Here is a 15,780-nt window from a genome sequence, read left to right on the forward strand (position 1 = left end):
CGCGGACGAGCCGGGCGGCCAGGGCGGCGGCGCGGCGGGGCCCCGGGCACGTACCTGGCGGCCGGGCGAGCGGCGAGGGGAGCGCGGCCGCGGGCGCTGGAGCGCAGGAGCCTCGGAGCCTCGGGCACCGCCGCCGCCGCCGTTTCCGGGTTGGCCGGTCTCACGTCACCGCCACAGGTTCGCGAGCGGCCCCCGCCGCGGCGGCAGCAGCAGCAGCAGCGGCCCCGGCGAGTGCCAGGCGAGAAATAACTATAAAAGGAAGAGACGCCTCGAGGAGGAAGAGGAAACGCTGTTTACCTTCGAGAAGCCGAGCCGCCGGCGCTCGCACAAAAGGAGGACGCTCGCCGACGCCGCCTCCCCCCGCGCCCCGTCCCCGCCGCATCGCGGGCCCGGCGTCAGCGCGCGCGGCGCCCCGGGACCGCCCCGCGCCGGCCCCCACCCCAAAACCCGCGGCGGGGGGCCGGGGGACCGGGGAGGGGGGGGAGACCGCGGCGGGGTGACCTTGGGCGAGTCACGGCAGGCGGGTGAGCCGGTGCGTGGGGCGCGCTGCGGAGGGGGGCGCTCGACGTCCCCCTGGCCCAGACCAGGAAACCCCAGGCCCGGGAGGCGCAGGGCTGGCCCAAGGTCACAGCCTGTCGGACAGGTCCCCGGCTTCAGCGCCGAGCCTCCCGACCTCAGGCCGTCAGGGTCCTGCCCTGGGCCGCTTTCCCCTCCCCTGTGCTTCGGAATGATGCCGCCCGGCCCACCTCGAAGCGGGGTCGGTGACAGCGTGGACATTCAAAACATTCGGAAGGCAACAGATATTTATTGAGGGCCTACTAAGTGCCGAGACTGTTCTAGGCCCTGGGGACACAGCCAGGAACCCAAACCAAATTCTGGCCTGGGAGGATGGGGGGGGGGGGACACACCATAAGCAAATATCTGATGTGTCTGGTGGGACTAAGTTCTATGAAGAACAATAAAGCAGGGCCAGGGGAGAGAGGGGGGTATGGGTGCCATAATAAGTGGCTCTCCAAGGACTTTTAGTACAGAAATTCCCAGACAGAAAGCTCCTCTCTATAATAACTGTGTCGGGTATTATAGAGACCCCATCTTTCCCCTTGTCCATAATGGCAAAGAATACATTTTTCTCCATGTAACAACACAACATGCCTAGGGAACTGACCTGATGTTCTTCCCTCTGCCGTGCTCCCCCAGCCCTCAAGCCCATCCTGTCGTTGTCTTGAAATTCAGCCACATTTCTCAGGAATATAGACAATGTTCTTTAAAGTATCTTTCGACTGACCTCTAGCAGGGCGTCCAGAGTTACATCAAAAGCCTTCAGTGTCTTTCCACCCTCCACCTCCAGCTATCCTGGATGAGTTGGGGGGCTGGGATGTGCCCGTATCATATCAAGTGCTGAGTTACCTGATTATAGCCTGTGGGTTTCTTTTACAAAGATGTCTAAACCCTTTTCTCTTACCCAGGCCCAGTGCTAGGAGCTGGGGCCCCGGGAAGATCCGATTCCAACAAGACTTGCAAGGGGCTCCCGGCCCTGTATCTGCAGGAAAGCAGCCCAGATGACAGCTCACAGAGGAGACAGAGGGGGAAGGGTGTCTGTTCAACTTGGAAGGGAGGGAGCCCCCAGAGAGGGCAGAAGATCATAAAATTCTTCCTGGAAGTTCTGAGAGGCATTTCGGCAAAGTGAAAAAGAAGCATCTGGAAGCTTGCCTGAGCATCAGTGCCCTCATCTCTAAAGAGAGGAATGGAGGCCCACCTCACCAAGGTGGAGAGGAGGTGACCCAACTGGGTCTTGAACTAGGAACTTGAGTAGCAAAAGGGTTGGAATCAGAGCTGAGCTGAGTCCGTTTCTTTCTTGGCTGCTTACAAAGTGGGCATTAATAATTCTGAACATTTCTGAAGTTCTAACCGGTTGCCAAATGCTGTGCCCATCTAATTTAATTCTCAGAACAGCCCCAAGAGGCAGGTTCATCATGCTCAGTGTTATGCAAGATACCGAAGTGGAGAGAGAGAGATGGAATTTGCCCAAGGTCAGACTAATCAGATAGCTAGCGGTAGAGCTGGGCATGAACCCAGATCGTCTGGCTCCCAAAGCCCAGCTCTTCACTCCAGGCCTCAGTTTGCTCATTTATTAAATGGGATTGACAATAACTGCTTCATTAGATTGTGTTGGGGGTGGTAAATGAAACAACACGTGTAGAACCTAGCCCATTAGCAAGACCCAGGAGAGTGCTCTTAGCATTGTAATTATCATCACAATAATTATAAAAGGCATAGAGGTAAAGACCTTTCTGGCATGCTTGGGAACTGCAAACAGTTTGGAGTGAATGTTAACATAGAGTGTAAATGTAGGGGGTTGGGAAGCAGGGAAGAATAGGTGAAGCTGTGTGCAGGGGCTGGATCACGCTTACCCTGCACTCCACTGAATTCAGAGATATCCGAGATGAAGAGTCCAACTCGTGTGTAAGTCTCCACTCACTGGATACGGTGAGGCTAAGAGGATGATTCTGGCCTCTGATCATGCTCATCCAATCAGCTCCTGACAGATGGGACAAATTCAAGCAAAGGGAACCTGGGGATAGTGCCTGGGAACACCTAGGGCAATTCACCCCTACAGTGGTCTGCTCTGTTCCCCAGGCATTGACAGACAGAAGCCAAGTGCCTCGGGCTGTTTGGGCTGCTGCAACAGAACACCAGAGCCTGGGGGGCTTACACAACAAACATGTGTTTCTTACGGTTCTGGAGGCTGGGAAGTCCAAGATCAAGGCCCCTGTAGAGTTGGTGGCTGGTGAAGGAGGGCCCACCCTCTGGTTCAGAGCCTTCATTCACTGTGTCCTCACATGACCCAAGAAGGGAGGGAATCCTCTGGGGTCTCTGTCACAGGGGCACTCCTCCCATTTATGAGGCTCCATCCTCAGGACCTAATCACTCCAGAAGGCCCGGACTCCCAACACCATCCCACTGGGATTTGGTTTCAACATATGAATGGGGAGGGGGGAGGGGGCAGGAAACACAAACATTCAGTCCATAATATTTGGTGCCCTGAAAAGAGCATTGATTTGGGGGTCAGGACGTCTTGCCCGGAATGTCCAGCTGTACAGCTTTGGGCAAGTCATTTAACTTCTGACTCCTTTCATTTCCTCAGCTGTAAAATGGGAATAATACTGTTAATTCTTCTGTTATTAAAAAGAGTATATGAGATGATGAATGTTTAATGCTTTCTAGGCTGTGAAATGTTCATGCACATTTTCCTTGCAATCTCAGAATCCTATTCTCCCATAGCACATGCTGTCCACACATCTTTCAAGCGAAATCGCTGGCTCTTTCCCTCGTATATGCAAAAGCCCTTTAACAACATGCCTTTCCCCGCTGAGCATTTGCTGTTTCACAAGAGTGAACGTTCTTACAGTGTGGAAGGTAACAGAAGGTGGAGGTTAGGAGACACGGGAACTCTGTTTGCGTCCTGCTAGTTAGTATTTTGCAATTAAGTAGGTTCCACATCCCATGGGGTAAAAGCAAACTCGGTGACATTTTACTGACCCTGTCGTCAGGGTTCCTGCGCCCCTGGCCATTCAGAATCCAATGGACTTATGGGAGGAGACCCACCCCCCAAAGCCACAAGAGGCTCCGGGGGTCCTGGAATTGTGTGAGGGCCCCGTGGAAGGGGGCTTGCAGATGGCTTGGACAGCCCCTTCAGCTTGGGGGATTCCACTCAGGAAGGTAGACAGAGAACTGGCCCCCAGGCTGGAGCAGGGATCTTAACCCAGATACCCAGAGCCCAGGCTTCAGAAGCTGGTGAATGATGGCTTCCAGGGACTGGAACAACGGTCGGTAATTGCTTAATGGACACCAAGTTTCCTTTTGGGGTCATGAAAATTCTGGAACTAGATGGAGATGGTGGTTCCCCAACATAGTGAATGTAGTAAATGCCACTAACTATTCACTTTAAAATGGTTAGCTATAGGTTATGAGATTTTCACTTGAATTTAAAAAAGGAAGGAAGGAAGGAAGGAAGGAAAACCTGGGGGGTTTGGGGGGGCTGGTGAGCAAGACCTTTAGCCTATTTTCTACATTTCACAACATCCACGACCGGGTTGCAGCAATGAACCGAATGTCAGAATCACAGCAACTGGATGCTGGAATTGCTTCTGAGCAGCCACTTTATATAAGTGATTCTTTCACAGTTGAAAGCAAAAGGAATTAGTATTGAATGATGTAGTTTTGATATTATTATTATTATTATTATTATAGGTTAATATCTGTTTCTGCAAAAAAGAGCATGGCAGAGTGGAAAAGCTCCGGGTCGAGTCTGAGAGGCCTGAATTCAAATCCTCGCTCTGAGCAGCTGTAGGGCCCTGGGGGAAATGTTTAGCCTCTCTGTGCCTTGCGTTTCCTGCTTCCGTAAAATGTGGTGACAATAACATTTCACATAGACCGTAGCGAGCATCGCTGTGCAGACCGAGTGGATGGTGTCGGGAGAATTTCACCTAGAATGTGCAGGACAGGCAGCTGCTTGCTGTCGTCACACTACGGTGCACAAAATCTTCCAAAACGTGGGTCTGCGGGGGGAAACAAGCCAAAGACGTTCTTGGGGGAGCTCTAGAAACCACTACCTAGACTCTGGTGACCTGGAACCCCACACACGAATTTCACACGTGCCTGGTACACGGTGTATGGTCGGCAGCGGTGGGGGGGTGGGCCGCAGCAGCAGAGCCAGCCCCCCTCCCTCTCCACTCCTCCGGGTCTCCCCCGATGATGGGGAGGTGAGAGGAGAGGATGCATGGAGGCCTGTCCTTGTACCTTAGAAAGGGACAGTTACCACCGAGGGCAAGAGAGCAGAGTCAAAAGACAGCAGATTCCCTGGGGTCATTTAGTGTAGGAAGCAAGTAACCGTTCCCACTCTCCCAGAGCCTAAGTCCTTACAAAGAGCTGGGAAATGTGATTTGTCATGGAGGCATCACTGAGAAGCAGTTATCTTCAGAGGAATTGCCATGCAAATGGGTCAACTTGGTGGGGAATCAAATGTCCCCCGTCTGATCACACTGGAATAAAACCATTCACCCCATTTAATATGAGTCATGTCTCTAAGCATAAACGTCTCTCCACCCTGGACCACGAGCACAGATGTGCTGATGCTCATAGACACACACACACACACACACACACACACACACACGCCCATGTGCAGACCCACACAGGGAGGGGAGGGTGTTTATATGAGTTATTCTTTCTAATTATGAAAGTAATGATGCTAATTCTAGAAACATCGCAAGTGAAAGGAGTAAGAAAGTAAGCAAAACCCATCCATAATGGCCCTTCCAGAAGGGCAACTGTTCTTTCGTAACAACTTCATGTATTACCTCTCTCTCTCTCTTTTTAAGATTTTATTTATTTATTTGAGAGAGAGGTCACCCGCAGGGGTGGGAGGGGCAGAGGGAGAGGGAGAAGCAAGTTCGCCGCTAAGTGTAGAGCCTGACTCTGGGTCCTGGGATCGTGACCTGAGCCGAAGGCAGACGCTTCACCGACTGAGCCACCCAGGCGTCCCGTCCTGTTGCATCTCACTTTTTTATTCGCTTATGTGCGAGGATGTCAATCCCACAGAGGTTTGAACAATAGACCTGGCACACACTGACAGCCTGAAACCCACACAGGAGAGAAGGGAAGGAGACAGAAACTATGATTCCTCCTTCAGCGTCGTTTCCTCCAGGCCAGAGACTATGTCTTATGCAGCACCGTGGGCCCAGCCCTTAGCACAGTACCTGAAGCATAATATGCGCTGAACAAGGGTGTGAATAATGAATGGATGGACAAGTGGGGGAAAGATGTCATTCAGAAAAGGGCCACAGACCTTGCCTGAAAGGTCCACCGCAGAGTGGAGCTTCTCTGCAGAGCCTCACCCTCAGGCAGAGAAACCCACCCAAGCAAGTGATAGGGAGCAATGGAGACTGGGGATGGGCACGGCATGGGCCCCATCCTCAGGCATTCACGTTCCAAGCTCTGCCGAACCCGTCCACTCATCAAACAGCAGGTGCCTGTCTGCAGGCTGCAAGTGTGCACTCACTCAGAGCTGTGTTCTCCAGGGATGGTCTTTGGATCCGCAGCATCAGCAGCACCCGGGGAACAGATTAGAACACTAAAGTCTCAGCCCTGCCCCAGACCGACTGACTCAGACTCAGAGGTGGGGCCCAGCACCCTTCGTTTGACAAACCCTCCAGGGGATTCCGCCGAAGTTGGCTGGAGAGCCACGGACTTGGAGCAGGGCCTCTCAGCCCTGGTGCGTATTAGACGCACCTGGGGAACCTGTTTGTCCTCTGATCCGCGAGCCTCAGCCCAAGATTCTGATTTAATTGATTTTGGGTGGGGCTCAGACTTCAGAATGCTCTGAGCTCTTCAAGGGCTTTTAGTGTGCAGCCTGAGATGCCTGCCCTCGACTGCAGAGAGGCTGCACGTGGCCATTTTATTCCTCCTGGACTCTTCTGCCCTCCCAGCCCGTGTGCCTCATCGTTACTAAGTACAGCATTATAATCAATCACACTGACTTTTTTTATTATGAAATAGTTTATGCATACAGAGTGGTGCAGAACCAATGTGTCCATGTACCCACTACCAGCTCTGTCATATCTTGTTATCTGACCATTATTTGTGGGCTGAATTTTGTCCACACTGCCCCCTCGAAATTCATATATTGAAGTCTTAACCCCTAGTACCTGAGAATGTGATTGTATTCGGAGACAGGGTCTTTAAAGAGGTGATGACGTTAAAATGAGGTCATAAGGGGCTCCAATCTACTGTGAATGGTGTCCTTACAAGAGGAGATGAGGACACAGAGGTGGACCGAGTGCAGGCTGTGTGTAAACATCTTCATCTACGCGTCAGGGAATGGGGAGGCTGGAGGAAGAACCCCCCCCACCACCACCCTGATCTTGGACGTCCAGCCTCTGGGATTGGGAGAAAATAAATTCCTGTTGTTTAAGCCACCGAGTCTTTGGTCCTTTGTTATGGCGACCCCGGCAAACGGATACAGTCATATTCAGATTCTTTAAAAAAAAAAAAAAAAAGCCCAAAACACCACAGAGTTAGTGCTCTCTGTACACCCTTCTGTTCCTCTTCCACCCCCCGCCCGTCCTCCAGAGGAACCGCAGTCCTAATGTTAGTCTCTGTCTCTGTCGCAGAGAGCCAGTGAGGCGGTTAATATCATGGATTCTGGAGCCACAGTGACTGGATGGAAAACTGCTTCTGCCACTGACTGGCTGTGGGACTTTGATCAATTCATGACCCTCTCCAAGGAACATGAATAGCATCCCATCTCATCATGTTTTCAGGGTTAAATGAACTGTTTTTAAAACACCTAGAATAGGGTCCATGGGTGGCTCATTTGGAAAAGCATCAGACTCTTGGTTTCGGCTCATGTCATGATCTCAGGGTCCTGGGATGGAGCCCCGCATTGGACTCCGTGCTGAGTGTGGAGCCTGCTTAGGATTCTCTCCGTTTCCCTCTGCCCTTCCCCCACTACTCGCTCATTGCATTCGCTCTCTAAAAAAAAAAAAAAAAAAAAAAAGCACCTAGAATAGTGTCTGGTGCATTAAAAGCACGTACAAGTGCTGGTTAAACATATCTATATTTTTACCACATCTACTACATATGCACTTATAAAATAGATGTGAAATATTGTTTTCCATGTTTTTAAACTTTACATCAGAGGTAACCTTATACAAATCCTCCTGTAATGTGGGATTTTTTTGTTTGTTTGTTTGAGTTCTAATAGCATTTTTCGTGATGTCTCCGTGTGGATGCTAGGATTCTCATCGCCCCCACTTTACTGCTGTGGTCTGCATGTGTCTTGGCTCCTCTGGTCTCTCCATTTTCCGTGTGGTGTGGAAGTCTTCTGCCTCACCTGGAAACCTCCCTTCCTCGCCCTGACCTCTTTGGACCCATGCCTAGAACATTCCCTGCCTCCCCAAGGATGCCCCCCTGGCCTGCACCAGATCAAGACCCCCTTGCCTCCCGCTCTCCCTGAAGTCCTGAATGCATCTGGGATGCCTTTCACGTCTGCCTGCTTGCTGGCCAGCTCTACTTTCGTTTTCCAGGGGACTGTATTTCAGAGGATCAGCACTTCCTACATTTCAAAGGATTTCCAATAGCCGTGGTCTCTTGCGATGTCACTCAACAATTCTGAGATGAAGGTAAGGCATGTGCCCTTCACACATGAGGAAACTGAATCACAGAAAGGTTGAATGACTTGCAGAAGGTCACACAGCAAATTAGAGATGCGGTCCGGCCGAAAGCCCAGCTCTCCAGACTCTCAATCCTATGTTCTTAAAAATTTTTATTATAGGGCGCCTGGGTGGCTTGGTTGGTTGGGCGTCTGCCTGTGACTCAGGTTGTGCTCTCGGGGTCCTGGGATCAAGCCCCTCGACAGGCTCTGTGCTTGGTGGGGAGCCTGCTTCTCCCTCTCCCCGTCGCTCCCCCTGCTTGTGCTCTCTCAAATAAATGAATAAATAAATCTTAAAATTTTTTTTTATTATAGGGGCGCCTGGGTGGCTCAGTTGGTTAAGCTTCTGCCTTCAGCTGGGGTCATGATCTCGGGGTCCTGGGATCAGTCCCTCATCTCTCTCCCTGCTCAGCCGGGAGCCTGTTTCTCCCTCTCCTTCTGCCCCTCCCCGCCCCTTGCTCTTTCTCTCTCTCAAATAAATAAAGATCTTTAAAAAAAATTTTTTATTATAGGGCACCTGGGTGGCTCAGTGGTTAAGCGTCTGCGTTTGGCTCAGGGCATGATCCCAAGGTCCTGGGATCGAGCCCCGCATCAGGCTTCCTGCTTCACAGGAGGCCTGCTTCTCCCACTCCCACTCCCCCTGCTTGTGTTCCCTATCTGGCTGTGTCTCTCTCTGTCGAATAAATAAAACGTTAAAAGAAATGTTTTTATTATAAAATTTATTTCACGTAATGCTCATGACACTGGAGTTTTATCATTAATCCCATTCTAGAGATGACAAATTACGTTTTCCTTAAAGCAGGGTCGCAGAGCCCCTTGCATCAGGATCTTCTGGAGGAGTTGCTGAAAACACAGATTTCCGGGCCTCACCCCCATATATTCGAGATCGGTAAGGAGGGCTGGGCCCCGGCACCTGCATGTTGGTGACGTATGCTGTGTGGTTCTGAGGCATGCTCTTTGAGCAACCCCCGGGCTCCCCCACAAGCCCCGCCCTCCCTCTCACCCGGCATTCACCGCAGCGGGCAGCGGCCCCCCGCGTGGGCAGGCCCCCCGCAGCTGCGGCGCCCGGGTGGCCCCGTCCCGGTGGCGGCCGCTTGTTCGGATGGCTGATGCAAAGGCCTTACGATTCCGTGCGGACTTCAGAGCGTACGGAGGGATTTTTACACACATTTTCCGTTTTGTTTTGTTTTTTTTTTTTAGTTTATCAGACAAGGTATTTATTGAAGGATAGTATGGTGCTCACGGGATTTCCCCCAAAGCCGCAGAATCGGGGTTGGTGACTGCAGAGCTAGGAGCATTGCCCAGAACACAGTTCTAGTTGGACAGTTTGGCTGAGTACAGAGCTCGTGGATGGAAATCGTTTCTCTCAGACTGGACGTCGTGGCTCCACGGTCGTCCATTGTGCCCTTGTGGAGAAATCTGCAGCTGTTCTGATTTCTGGTCTTCTGCACACATGTTCCTTAACCCTCACACCCCCTGACCACCAAGGTGAGGCAGCCACGATGCCTGCCATCTGACAGAAACCGAAATGGAAGCCAGAGTCACAGTGGCGCGCCCGAAGTCATTGATTTAGTAACAAAAGCTGGACTTGAACCTGGTCTCCGGGCCCTAAGCCTGTGGTTAACCCCACTGCTGTTACCAAAAGTCACTCTCGAAAATTCGCCCTTGGATACTTTGTAACCAAGTCACTGGGTAACCACATGGACATGAGAGTAGGGATCACCAGTAAGGAAGAGACTTTACAGATAAAAACAGATTTGGGGCGGACTTCTAACCAAATGGGGTACCGAGACTGGATTTATTCTCCAGCCTTGAAATCTCTGGAAAAAAAAAAACATATAGGAAAAAATACTGTTTGGGGCGCCTGGGTCGCTCAGTCGGTTAAGCCTCCTGGTTTCAGCTCAGGTCATGATCTTGTGGTTGTGGGATAGAGCCCTGCATTGTGCTCACCAGGGAGCCTGCCTCTCTCTCCCTTTGCCCCTCTCCCTGCTTGTGCTCTCTCTCACGCTCGCTCTTTCTCTCTCAAATAAGTAAATGGAGGATCATGGAACCATGACATCAACCAAAGGTATTTTGGAGGGACAGAGGGTAAAGCGATTCTTCCCAATGACTACCAGTTGGGAAAATGACACAGTTTTACCCTGAATTCCCTCTTTTTCAGTGAAAGAGAATCATAGCCTAAACCATTTTTATTTTTTGGATAGACGAAAGTTCACTTTAAACCTCATTGAATGAAACAAGTCTCCAAGGACCCTGGGATTACCAAGTGACACTAGTCACGATCAGATGATTTTGTTAGATGCTCTGCACGGCTCTTATCAGATACTACTTCACTAATGTCTTTTCTGTTTCTTCCCACTGAATGTAAAGTTCCAGAAACTGGGGATCTTGTTTATCTTATTCCCGAGCATGTGGAACAGGGCCCGGCACCTAGCAGGTGCACTGTTACTGTTTCTCGGAAGAGCTCACAAAGCAGAAGACCCTCCTTAGCCCCGGACTGTGAGGCTGGGCAGCTGGGCTTTTCATGAAAATCCCATATACTTTCTGAGCAACCTCTGACTGAAATTTCACAAAGACGAAGGGCAAACGAGGGTAGAAAAACCAAGCAAAGTGGCCAAATAAAGTTGAACATGATGTGGGGCAGGACAGAGGGGAGGCCATCCTGACCACCACTTATGTCCGGGAAAGAAAAACAGTTTGGGTGTTCATTTCTTTACAGTGGTGAAAGAGGTTCAGCATGAGGAGAGAAAAATCACATGTCTGTGATCTACCTGTCCGCAGCTCCTTCCCCCAGAAATGCCCTTCCCTCTTCTCGCCACCAAATGGGGCATGTCACACCCTTCCTTCCATGGCCAACCCTCCCATATGCTCTGTCACATCTCCATGTTTTGCCATGTTTCCATCGGATCTCTCTCTTCCTTCCTTCCTTCTCTCCCTCCTTTCTTCTTTTGCCTTGGGAGGAGGAGATGAGAGAGGGAAACCCTGTGTCACCTGCTGAGCCATGGCCCCCTCCCCTCTGTGAGTTTGCCCTTACTCATTGCGGATCTATGGACAATACATAGAATTTTGTAGATTTTTAAAATGACATATTCATGTTGTATGAATCCTTCTGTACCTTTTTTTGCTCAGCACTATTCATGTGGCTACATGTAGCCCTGGTGTGTTCATGGAGTGATTCATAGTGGTTCATTACCACCACGTGAAAACCCAGGAGTCTCTCTGCCTCTCCAGCCCTCTGTTCGCCTCCCTGCTCCGTTGCCCTGCAAGCTCCAGGAGAATGGGTGTTTTCTAGGCATGAGAAAAGCACCTAGGGGCGCGTGGGTGGCTCAGTCGTTAAGCGTCTGCCTTCGGCTCAGAGCGCTGCATCGGGCTCCCTGCTCCACAGGAGGCCTGCTTGTCCCTCTCCCACTCCCCCTGCTTGTGTTCCTTCTCTCGCTCTGTCAAATAAATAAAAAATCTTAAAAAAAAAAAAAGAAAAGAAAAGCACCTAGAAAATCTGGTTGATTTGTTCCAAGAATTTCTCAACACTTCCTAAGTGTTCCACTGTATAAAGTGACCATAATTGTTTTGTCAATTCTTTTGCAGATGACATCTGCATTATTCCAATATTTTGCTCTTTTAGACAGGGTTTTTGCAGGGATATTCTTTTCCCTGTCTCCTCGTGCTCGTGTAAGGAAGAATTCATTTGTATCCAAGAGTGAAGTGACTGGGTCAGAAGTAGATATGTGTAGCTTCAAATTTATTAAAACTACTACATGCTTTGCGAAGTGGTTATGCCAAGACTTGTCACCACTAGCTTATTATATATTTTATATGTAATATATAGAATATAGATTTTTTATTTTTTTAAGTTAATTTTTTTTGTATTTAAGTAATCTCTATACCCAGCGTGGGGCTCAAACTTACAACCCCGAGATCAAAAGTCGCACGTTCTTCTGATGGAGCCAGCCAGGCACCTCTGTATAATACATATAAAAAGCTACAGACTTACAGTTCTTAAACTCTTTTTTTTTAAAGATTTTATTTATTTGACAGAGAGAGACACAACGAGAGAGGGAACACAAGCAGGGGGAGTGGGAGAGGGAGAGGCAGGCTTCCCGAGGAGCAGGGAGCCTGATGCGGGGCTTGATCCCAGGACCCTGGGACCATGACCTGAGCCAAAGGCAGACGCTTAATGACTAAGCCACCCAGGCGCCCCCAGACTTACAGTTCTGACCTCAGAACTACGGCACTCAAATCCTTCCAGAATTTTTCCGTGCGTAAACCGCGTATGTACGGAGATCTTTCTCTTCTGACACATGGGACACTTTCCAACTGCTTTTGGACAGCTGTTAGTGCTCTGTTGTCAGGATGCACCTTAACTTTGTGAATTAGTCTCCTGTGGGTGGGTGGGTGTTAGCTTACGCTCTGAAAACATCATGTATTAAGCATGTTTGCATGTTCTGTAGTTCTTTTCGTGGCTATGTATTTTATTGGGTAGATGTACCGGAATTAACTAGTCACGTGTGTTTTTGCAATCACAGACTGGTATTAATCTTGTATTTTTCTCAGGGAAAATGTCTAAGAGTTGGAATTTTGGTCAGTGCATTAGTATATTTTGTGCCTCTCATGTATTGCGAACAGGATTATTATAATTTAGGCTGCCAGCCTCCTGGAAACGGCTTTATGTATCGCGGGCATTTGTTTTGTTGACTTGACCCTGAGTGCCCACAGGGGCATGATTGGTGGAGATTCTCCTCTGCGTCCCAGGGCCCTGGCACATAGTAGGTGCACGGTAAATGCTCGTTGAGCCAGCAGGAAGAGACCTCGATGTCACTGCAGAAAGACAGGCATCCAGGCACTCGGAGAGGTTGCCTGGTACTGGAAGGAGATTAGAGACCTGGAGTCCCGGCACGCAAGGCTGGGATTCCCGGGGACCACCGTCCCTGTCCATTCCTGGCCAGGGTCTGCGGGTGGGGGGAAAGGCAGGTGCCAGGTGCCAAGGGCCAGGGGCAGAGCAAGGTCTGAGCCCTGCCCGCTTGCCGCGGCGGGAAAGCGCCGGGTAATGGAACAGATCGCGAACACGCACTGCCAGTGGTTTGAGGAAGCCAGCCCCCCCTGCGCCCCACCGGACACGCACCACCCCCAGACCTCCACGCTCCAGCTATGTGACTCGGGGGAGCCGATAGACCACGGCAGCTCCCCCCGCCCCGCACCACCACCCGGAAGTTGCCCACGTCCTTATTCCTGGGCCCTGTGAGTGGCTCAGCTCACATGGCCAAAGGCAGCATGCAGGTGTCATTAAGGTTTTTGAGATCAGGAAATTGTTCTGGATGATCCGGGCAGGCCCAATGTCATCACGAGGGAGTTATACAGGGCGGCAAGAGAGACGAAGCAAGAAAAGGGAGATGGGACGTCGGGACATTCCACACACTTGGAAGAGGGAGGAGGGGCCCCCAGCCGAGGAAGGGCAGGCAGCCTCTACAAACCGGAAAAGCCAAGGAGAGAGATCCTCTCCTGGTCTCCAGAAGGAACATAGCCCCACCAGCACCTTGATTTTAGACTCCTGACGTCCAGAACGGTGGGGGATTAAGTTTGTGTTGTAAACCATGGGTCTGTGGTAATTTGTTATGGTGGCAATAGGAAAACACGTCCGCTCAGCCCCGGGGGCCTCATCTGTAAAGTGGAAGGAATAATAGAACTTATTTTATATACTTTCTTTGAGGCTAAAACACACCAAGATATTTGAAATGTTTAGAAGGCTGTGGGGCAAAGAGTAAGTGTTCAGTAAACACCTGGGCAAGTAGCTTGAGCTCCCTGGGCCCCCAGGGTTCCTCTGGAGCGCACGGGTGGGGTCCCACTCTGCCCTCTCCTCAGACAGGCCCTGGGAGGGGCCAGGACAGATACCTTCTGCGGCGGGGGGAGCTCAGCATCCTGAAGCTCTGACCCGCGTCCCCAGGGCACCAGAGGGGAAGCCAACTGGGGCTCCTGGGAGCCGGGACAGAGCCTCTGGGCCCCTGAGTATTTCATCACAGCAACGAAGCCAGGAGGGCGAGACTGCACACCTTTCCAGAAGCTCAGGGCAAGGGGAAAAATCATCTCATCTACTAGAACAGGGATTTAGCGTGCCCAAAGCTTAACACACAAGCCCAAACGCATGCACCCACACACTCACACACACACACACACACACACACACACACAAGAACTGTCTCAGTCTGGGCTGCCATAACAAATTACCATGGACTGAGGAGTTTAAAACAGACATTTATTTCTCTTTATTTATTTCCCCCCAGAGGCTGGGAACTCCAAGATCAAGGTTTGGAGTCTAGTGGGGGTCTGCTTCGGAAGGGGGCTTTCTGCTTGCTGGGTCCTGGGGCGGGGGGTGGGGAGAGGCGAGGGAGTGTGGGGCCCTGACCCCATTCAGGAAGGCTCCACCCTCATGACCTCATCACCTCCCAAAGGCCCGGCCTCCACACACCCTCACACTGGGGGGTCGGATCTCAGCATGTGAATATTGAAGTGACACTCACCGTCATAGCAAGAACACACGTGGGCACATATGCAAACATACAAACAAGCGCACGCGCGCACACACACACACACACACGCTCCCAGTAGGGCCAGGACAGGCAAAGCTGTTACTCCCTGTTCTCCAGATGAAGAAGCTAAACTGTAGAAGGGAAAAGGCTTGTTCATGGTCCATCCCATGGGTTGGAGCCAAGCCAGGACAGAACCCAGGCTCCAGCCTCCTGGATTCAGCAGTGCTGGGGGGCAATGGTGATCCAGGGGGTGCTTCCTATCCTCCCCCTGCCCCTGCTACCCCCCCATTCCTTCTCCCCTTCGGATTGGACATGGGCTTGAGCAGAATTGCATTCATAATAGTGCCATTTGATTAGTGGATTTGATTTCGAGAGGAGTTGGGACTAAGTTGTTTTTGAATACCCTCTACCAGGCCAGAGGGCAAGACCACCACCTCATGTCATTCTTCTCTCAGCATAATTTTGGTGGGATGGGGTCAGCCGCCTTCTCCCTTTTTAAAGATGAGAATTTGAGGCCCCCGTGATGTGCTCACTGCGACGGGGAGCACGAAGAGGGCAGATACAGCCGGTGCCTCGCAGGACCTTCCTGTCTGGGCAGCGGCTGAGCCCTGGAGCCTCTGGAGCTCCCCGGGTGCTGGGGAGCGGACCAGGGCAGGGCACCTGCTCGGCCCCGAAGCCCCGGTAGAGGCCAGGGCAGGACCCAGGCCATTTCCGTCCACGCTTTCAGTCACGTGTTGCTTTAATTTACAAAAAAAAAAAACAAAAAAACTTCAGTGTTATTTTTCAAAGCACAGTCCATGACCCGCCACATCAGAATCACCTGGGGGGACGTGCTCCAGGTGATGCAGAATCCAGGGCCCCGTGGAAGGCCGAGGCTGGGGTACAGGACTCGCGTTCCTGACGTGCTGGCGTGGGACCCACAGGTGAGGGCGAGGGGAGCAGACACGCACACCCTGGACAGGGAGGCAGGGGTGCAGCAGCACGGGCAAGGGGAGCATCGCGGGACCTGCTCCCCGTTCGGCTCCTCCAGGGCCTCCGGCGGCTGCG

The 15,780-nt window shown here is 51.4% G+C and overlaps 1 protein-coding gene across 4 annotated transcripts in view; it reads right to left on the bottom strand.

The window, feature by feature from the left end:
* Positions 1-397, bottom strand: part of CYRIB (CYFIP related Rac1 interactor B) — a 142,770-nt gene extending 142,373 nt beyond the window's left edge. For 2 of the 4 annotated variants that reach the window (XM_025871125.2, XM_025871123.2), the window contains exon 1: positions 55-230. Coding sequence is in view for 1 of the 4 variants with exons in the window: in XM_073893202.1 (XP_073749303.1) it covers positions 298-382 (85 nt within the window). In the remaining 3 variants the exon portion in view is untranslated. Of the gene's footprint in view, positions 1-54; positions 231-297 lie in introns of those variants that run through there. The other 2 variants (XM_073893202.1, XM_073893204.1) reach the window with 2 other exon arrangements.
* Between the last annotated feature and the right edge of the window lie 15,383 nt (positions 398-15,780).

This window comes from Callorhinus ursinus, unplaced genomic scaffold (assembly GCF_003265705.2).
Source record: "Callorhinus ursinus isolate GAN/ISIS: 27379988/994484 unplaced genomic scaffold, GSC_fseal_2.0 scaffold5, whole genome shotgun sequence".
Lineage (NCBI taxonomy): Eukaryota > Metazoa > Chordata > Mammalia > Carnivora > Otariidae > Callorhinus > Callorhinus ursinus.